This window comes from Benincasa hispida, chromosome 8 (genome assembly GCF_009727055.1).
Source record: "Benincasa hispida cultivar B227 chromosome 8, ASM972705v1, whole genome shotgun sequence".
Taxonomy (NCBI): domain Eukaryota; kingdom Viridiplantae; phylum Streptophyta; class Magnoliopsida; order Cucurbitales; family Cucurbitaceae; genus Benincasa; species Benincasa hispida.
In genome coordinates, this window is record NC_052356.1 from 37,138,947 (window position 1) to 37,147,464 (window position 8,518).

An 8,518-nucleotide genomic window follows, 5' to 3' on the forward strand; every position below is an offset into this window, starting at 1 on the left:
TATTTTTATTATACCAAACAAGTTAATGATGTAATATGTTACTCTTTTTTCTTCTTTTTTATTTTATTTTGAGAAAGGTGTAATATTTTACTTTAATGGTTGCGACTAGGTTGATTGAAATGTATAACTGCATTTCCAATAATTTATTTGAAAAAAGGATAAATTTTGGTGAATTGATATATAAAATTGTATTTTCTAATAAGTGGTAGGGTGCAACCATTTTTTTGTGTAATCTAGGTAGCATCCAATAGAAATGTGCCATATTCTTTTTTTAAATAATTTTTTTTTATATAAATAAGAGGGGAGCATCAGATTAGCTAGTCTACATTATATCTAATCATTGCTCTTTTAAAAAATAGTATATGATAAAATAAAATTTTAAAATATGTGATTGTATTTCTCTATTATTTATTCATTTACTCCACAACTATATTGTATATAATTTTAGAAATTATAAAATTTAGAAGATCACAACGATGAAATCAAATACATATTTAAACATAGTTCAAATTTCTATCTCATTATTTGAATTAAATAATAATGTTTTTCTAGAATACATTTTAGCAAAAGTTCATGCAATTATTATTAATTTTTTCCATTTAAAAAGTTCAAACAATTTAGTTTAGTGGTCATACCCTGATAATCTAAAAAGAGATGTTTATATTATCTTGATTAGTTGAGTTATCCTTAAACATTCGAGGTTATATTGTATTATTTAAGTCACCCACCACATGTTCATCTAAAATTATGGTAGCAACAAAAAAAAAAGGATAATTATAATAAGTAACACTTTTATGGCTAATAATAAAGTGTATAGCAACATTTAAAAAAATTGCAAATATAACAAAATCTATTCGGCAAATATAACAAAATCTATCCACGATAGACTCTATTGTTAATAGATTCCTAATAACGATAAACTTATCGTTGATAAACTACTATCACTGATAGATTCCAAGAACTGAATCTAAATTTTACTATAACTGCAAATTCTTTTATATTATACTATATCTAATAATTTTTGGACTTGGTATATTTGCAATTCTCCATAAAACTATTTAAAAAAAAAATTATTTGTGCTCCAATGCATCTGCATTTGTTGATGGCATGTTTGAATTATGATAGCCTTCTTCCACTGATATAGTTTGCTTTAATATACACTCCTTTGCATCTCTATCTTTACCCCAAAGAAGAATGTACATTCCACTTATGATCAACACTGACCCCACAACACTGCCATATCACAACCTCACATTTTTCAGCATTTTTTTTAAAAAAATAATAGTAAAGAATTCTATCAAAGTTTTAATTTTGATCTTTTAAGCATAAAACCAGCTTACTTTTTAGAAACAAAATTTATCTTCCTTGTATTATTTTAGATGTTGATACGAGAATGTAGTTTTTGGTTTTCTATTTATAAAAATTAAGTCTATCAACATTCATTCTATCTCTACATATTTTGATTTGTTATTGATTTTTTACGTTTTTTAAAACCAAGCCAATATTTGAAAATTAAAAAAAAATAGTTTTTAAAAATTGTTTATGTTTTTGGAATTTGGGTCAGAATTCAACTCTTGTACACTTAAAAAAAGATGTAAAACATGGTAAGAAATGGATTTAATTTAAACTTTAAAATTTAAAATTAAAAAAAACAAAAACAAAAGCAAAAAATAAAGGCTTAACCATTTGGTTTTAATCAATTTATAGTTTTTTAAATTAACTCTATGAAAATCACTTTTATCTCTAAATTTCTTGTATTGTTATCACTTTTTTTCAATGGTTTCAAAAACCAAGTTAAATTTTGAAAACTAAAAAATATATATATGTTTCAAAAACTTGTTTTTATTTTTAGAATTTAATTAAGAATTCCACTTTTTTACTTAAAAAATTTGTAAAATAATGTAAGAAATTGAAAGGAAATAGATTTAAATTTTAAAAATCAAAAACCAAAACTAAAAATTAAATAAGACCGAAATGGTTATCAAACGGATACTTAGATATAGGAGGGAGTGTCATTGTCTTGACACAATTTGTGTTTGTTAAGTGTGTGTTGTTATTATTATTATTATTATTTTTTATCATTCCTTGAAGAGAACAAAATTAAAAACATTTTCCCAGTCTTGATCAAGAAATAGAATGGAAAAAAGAGGAGAGAAAGAAGGCAGACCTTCCTAGGTGAATCTGTTCATGTAAGATGAAGAAATCAAATATGGCAGCAAAAATCTCCATAAAAGGGGTAAAAGCAGCTGTAAAAACTGGCCCTTTTTGCTTTACACACCAAGACATCCCCACATAACACAACCCTGAACCCACTGATCCCTGTTAAAACCCATCACAAAATCATCAAATTTCAAACAAATTTTGGCAACAAAGTAGCAACTTAACTTACAAACTCATACTTACAGCATATACGAGACTTAAGATAGCAAACTTCCCTTTCACAATGAACAAAGAGTTCTTCCTGTCTATAATCAAGTGCAAAACAGCTGATTGAATGGCACTGAAAAAGGACATAATACAAGTACTAGAATATTGACATGGACAAACTTCCCCAACTCTTGATTGCATAAGGAACCAAGATGACCACATAAAGCAGCCTGCAGTCAAAACCAATGAACCTATTAACCATTTTCCTGGTGTTTCAGCTTCAACCGTTGCACCAGCTCCGTTCAGTTTCCCGGTTGCCGATCCCGGGCTCGTCAGTGGCATTCCTTTGTAAAGAATCAAAATTAAGTTTCCTGAAATGCACACCAGAGTCCCTAGCACTTTGGCTCTTCCACCCCTTCTTTTCATATCCACTTTTTCCATACTAGAAATATTTTGAAACCAAAGTTACTATCATCACAACATTTCAATCAACATTAGGAAAGAAAATTAACTGTAGGTTCTTTCGGCACGTACCGGAACAATACGGCTAGAATGAACGTGTTTACGGGCACTAGGTTGAGAAATGCACAAGAGAAAGTTGCAGATGTGATGTGTAGACCAATTAGGAATAGGTATAGTGTTAGTGTTAACCTGCATTAGCACATCACTTCCAAGTTTCTTACCGACTAAAACAACATCATAACATTAAGAGGGTAGTTGCAAACATAGCAATATCAACAGATATAACACAATGCAAAAGAATTTGTAGATATAGCAAAATCTATCCGTAATGATTTTACTATATTTGCAATTCTTTAAAAATGTTGCTATACACTTAATTATTAGTCCTAAAAGTGCTGATGTCTATACTAACCCAAGCAAGGAGCTGATGAAAAGGAGAAATAAGATGTAGACTGTAAGCTGAGGTCTAGTTTTCCTGCATTTTCACCAGAAAAGAGAACTCTTTATAGTTTTGCAGCATTTAAAACATTTTCACACAACAAAGCAAAACTTGGACTAGTAAGAAGGAAAGTGCAGGCTCTAGTCTGGTGAGGGAACCAATATTAACTAAATTTTCAAGAAGTCAAGATGATTTCACCTTTCCCAAAAATAAGCAATTGGTAACAAGAAAAGCGAGGAAATGGTTTGCCGATACACGACAATGAGTAGCTGACTGATCCCTTCATTAAGAATCTCCTTAAGTAGTATGTTCACACCAGCAAGTGCAAGATTTATTGAAAGCATTACCACAACAGGCTTCATTTTTCTACAATATGATGCCTGCCCACAGACTTGTAAAATATGATTTTAGTAGTGAAAACACACACACATATATATAAGCTTAGCCTTTTGCCTGATAGGGAAATGGAAATGATTTAAAACAATAATGCAACTTGTATCAGATTTCAGATCTTAATGTTGTTTTTTTTCATTTTTGTGTCTGCTTCCTTTCTTTGGAACCTTTAACAGTCACAAATGAATCGTCACGACGCTGATGTTCGAATATAAGCACCGATATCGGAAAGATTGGTATAATCTCATGATGCCCTTCTTGTTAGTCAATAGTGTTGAGCATCTTTGGAGAGTTTGAGGGAGATGGAGAAAGCTGGGGTAACTACAGCCTAGAAACCCTGTCTAATATCTTGGAATCAAATATTTTGCCTTAGAAACAATATAAAAATCCTCTCCCATTTATTACCTAATTCCATGGCACTTGAGGAACAACGTGTCAAATCTCACAAAAAGATGTATAGTCACAAAGAAAGTAATGGATGCTTGGTGGATCTGATATATGCACTCCAAACGGGCTTAGTGGTTTCAACAAGAACTTGAAAATTGAAACCCCACAATCGTTTTCTTTTGAATACATGTCATTCAAATAGGTAGTGACAGGTGAGAATCTAAGAAGCACAAATATAGACACAAGACACGTATAAGACAGATAAGGAACATGATAATATGTCCTTTTTTTTTAAATCAAGAATGCACACATGATAAAGATACAAGTGTTTGATCCATGACTAACAAACGTTAGATCCATATTCACTTTAGATAACTACTATTTGACATGTTAAAATGAGCTTAGCTCAATACTAATTGACATGGCCTTCTTCCTTAAAAGTCGGAGGTCCAATCCCTATAATAAGAACTAGAGGTCAGATATGTCAAAGTAGTGCCTAATACATGTTCGGCAAGTGTTATGAGTGTATGAGCATTATCGAGCATGGATACATAACCCAAACTGAAATATTTATGCTTCTTAGGTTAGAATGATTGCCTCTAGTTCCATATATGGCTCAAAAGTCAAATGTGTGCCCTGCACTTAAATTATGAAGTGACATGAGGCAAAGTTGAATGGTTGGTCCTGTAATTATTTGTGCTTAAAATGAACTTTCCAAATAAACTATTATGATTTTGCAGTTCTTATGACAAGGCTTCTACAAGATCCACACCTGAAACATAAAGCAACATACATATCATTATGTATTTTCATGAACCTTTCAAATACTTGAAACGTGATCGGGACGGCAGCAAAGGCGGGTTTCAAGATATGGTATTTCGTTAACGATTTGCTCGATCGTCACATGGACATATCTCAACTTTGTATGAAAGTCTTTGATTTATGTATGAGTATGAGTTGATCAAATAGAATCAGTTGTTGTAAGTTTAAGCAATTATTGGTCTGCTTTGCTCAAACTCTCTCTCTTTGAGAAACTAGGGTGCTTTTGAAGTATGAATGTTTCCTCAAACTTCATGAACAATATTATGTAAACATGAATCCTAATTACAAGAAAACCAGTTTTTCTAGAGAGAACAACATGAGAAATCCTAGATGGATGAAATTCAGATGACCATGCATGAGGTTTCTTTGAATTGTGTTATTTACGATTTTGATCTTAGAATTTAAATAAACATGTTATATATAAACTCTCTAACTCTAATAGTATCTATGTAATATGTAATATGATATTTCTCTTTAATAATGAAGTTGCTCTCTCCCTCTGCCCATAACGTAGCTAACACATTGTTAGTAAACCACGTAAATCTTTGTATCAATTTCTTTACTGTTTACATTTTCTGTTTTTCTTTGATTGTTGATTTCATAACACATCCTTTGTCAGTATTCATAATCTTGTTAATTGTGTCAATATAAGCATAATTTAGTAGATGAAAACATCAATTATCATTTTAAAGGTTGATAATTCAATTCTCCACTTTCTAATTGTTGAAAAAAAATCTTGTTGATTGCACTCGACAAATCATATGAAGTTTTGTCAATAAGAGTTTCAATGAAAAGCATTCATGGTTTTATGAGATCGGACAAAGTATTATATATTATATTACCTTAATGGGGGTGTAATAAAATATTTGGTGGTTACAAAATTAATGCATCTAATTCTAATTTTTTATTCTTGAAGGCACTCCCCATAAAGTATATTGCAGAAGCAGTTGACAAAGTTGTGCTTTAATGGAAATATAGTCCAGCTTCTTAGTGTTCAAAAGAATAACGAACCTAAACCATTATGGTGAAGAGCTTTTTAACTTTGAAAGTAATACTAAGCTTAAAAGTTAAAACTTACTTTTGATAAAAGTTCTAAAAACTTTTCTTCTTTTTTTTTCTTTTTCTCTTTTTTTTTTTCTTTAAGAAAAAGAAAGAGTAGTTTAATGATAGGGCTAAACTATGTTTTTTATTTTTTCTTTTTAATTTTTTACTTTGATAACATTTAATTTGTATACTTGATTTAGTTCTTGTACTCTTATAAATGTGTAAATCAAGTTCTTAAGTTGAAATCGAGTTGATTGAAATCAATTCAGATGAAAGTGCAAAACTTTAACCGATGTTAAATTTATATGGTAAAAAATTCATCTACTTGATACACTTACCTTTATTACATGCATCCCTCATTTTTCGTTTAAGACTATTGAAATTTTAACCTAAGAATCAATGGTCCATTTGACAACAATTTAGGTATTGTTTAATAACCACTTGGTTTTTAGATTTTTTTTTTTTTTAAATTAAGTTTATAATACTACTTTCACTTATAAGTCTATTTGTTTTGTTATCTACAAATGTTTTCAAAATTTAAACCAAAGTTTTAAAAACTAAAAAATGTAGGCCCCGTTTGATACCCTTTTGTTTTTTTTTTAAAATTAAGCATATTTCATCCAATTTCTTATAATAATTTGCATTTTTTTTAAATAAAATAGTTGGATTCTTAGCCAAATTTCAAAAACAAAGAAATTTTTTTTAAAGCTACTTTTTTTAGTTCTCAAAATTTGGCTTGGCTTTTTAAACCATTGGTAAAAAGTAGATAACAAAGAAATAAATTTGGAGGTAGAACCAGTGTCAATAGGCTTAATTTTCAAAAAAATATATAAAAAAAATGGTTACTAAACAATATCGTAGTTTTTAAAAACTTGTGTTTTATTTTTTGAATTTGATTAAGAGCTCGGTTTTATATAAGAGAGATGAAAGATCATAGTGAAGAAAGTGTGAGAAAACAAAAAAAATTAAAAAAATTAAAAATTTAGAAAAACCAATAAACAAAATTGTTTTCAATTAAGAATTTAATTTCTTGTTTTGTATTTTTAAAAATGAAACATAAAAACACTACTTATATATTCAACCTATACATTTTTTTGCTCATCTTATTTCTAAAAATATTTTCAAATTCTGTCACATTCTACAAACTCAAATATACCTTCAGAATGATAACGACCACGATTAAGCAATTGTCAGAAAACAAGTACAATAATTTTCAAAAAAATCAACATTTGTGGGTTTTGAAATTTGACTAATATTTCAATGTATTTCTAACACTCATTTTCAACAAAACTAAAAATAAAATCTTACCAAACGAAAAGAACATGTTTTCAAATAAAAGAGATGAACTTAAAACATAGGATGTTTGACCCAAGGGGTAGGAGCTGGAAGAGGTGAAAATAGTTATAGTATATATGTATAAGAGTTTATTAGTCTTTAGTGTATTAAATGTGTAATGAATTCTCGCATTTTCTCGTCAAACATTATTAGAGATGTTAATTACACCCTTCGTATAGTTTAAGAAATCCTTGAATTCCACGACTAGAAAACATGAACTTCATAATTTATAAATTTCTTATATTGTAGATTCAACGACTAAACAAATCCAATCTTTATCCCAACGTCTCACTTTAACACACTAGCTTCAACTAAGTCAAGAAACACCATCAATACACAGCAGCAGACTTCCCAATTGACCTATGTTTTATTGCTAGGATTCTGCAAAAGGATTTTCAATATGATTATAAAAGGTTTGTCCTTGAGTTTTCCCTCAAATTATTGGTTGAAACATTGAATTTGGAGTATAATTATTTGGTAACAGAGAATTGAAGAATACATGTCACCTTTCCCACAAGCACTAAGAACTGTCTCCCAAAGCCTCTAGGGAGAGAGTGATTGTCAATATTATATGCTGATTGATGGCAAATGTGATTTTATTAGAACCACACCTTGTAAATCAGAACAAAATGATCACACTCCCCATGGATTTTCTTCAAATCAATGAAGTCAAAGAAAATCCATTCCCCCAAATGTTGCCTCTAATGACATTTCACCATTGATGCCCATAAATTCTTTTTTTTTTTTTTTTTTTTTTTATTTTTTTTTTTGAACAGAAGTTTAAGTATTGGAGGTAAATTTTACACTTTGAAGTTGGATTCATATCTAAGCTGATTGAACTTGGACAAAATTTATATGGATGAACTCAAAAAATTTGTCCAATCATCTTACATGGAAGGACTCCTTACTTGCTAAAATTGAAATCCTCGTAGAAGATATTATTTTCGTTGAAAACCTTATTAACATTTTTTATTTTTGTCACATTCTTAAAGAGAACAAATCTCCCAATGCTATTACAACTTTAGTTTCCTCTTACAGTCATTATTTGATCTAAAAAGATATCTTTTTTTTTTTTAGTATTTCTCCCCCTTCTTAAATCACCGATCAACCCAAAAGCGTAAACTGATGGATGAAAGCAAATTTAATATTATCATCTGACACTCCTCTCGCTTGTGGGCTTGAAATATCTAAAAAATCTAACAAGTAGAAATTAATTTTAATTGGAGAGAAAATGACATCGAAACCATAAGACCTATTGGACTACTTGAT

General features: G+C 29.5%; 1 protein-coding gene across 1 annotated transcript; it reads right to left on the bottom strand.

Moving 5' to 3' along the window:
• Positions 1-972: 972 nt before the first annotated feature.
• On the bottom strand, positions 973-4,015 carry LOC120083509 (WAT1-related protein At3g30340-like). Its single transcript, XM_039039285.1, has 6 exons — positions 3,467-4,015; positions 3,242-3,304; positions 2,902-3,018; positions 2,404-2,809; positions 2,168-2,319; positions 973-1,233 (listed from the first exon to the last, which is right to left on the bottom strand). The coding sequence occupies exons 1-6, from the start codon at positions 3,628-3,630 to the stop codon at positions 1,071-1,073; spliced, it is 1,065 nt and encodes a 354-aa protein (XP_038895213.1). The 5' UTR covers positions 3,631-4,015; the 3' UTR covers positions 973-1,070.
• Between the last annotated feature and the right edge of the window lie 4,503 nt (positions 4,016-8,518).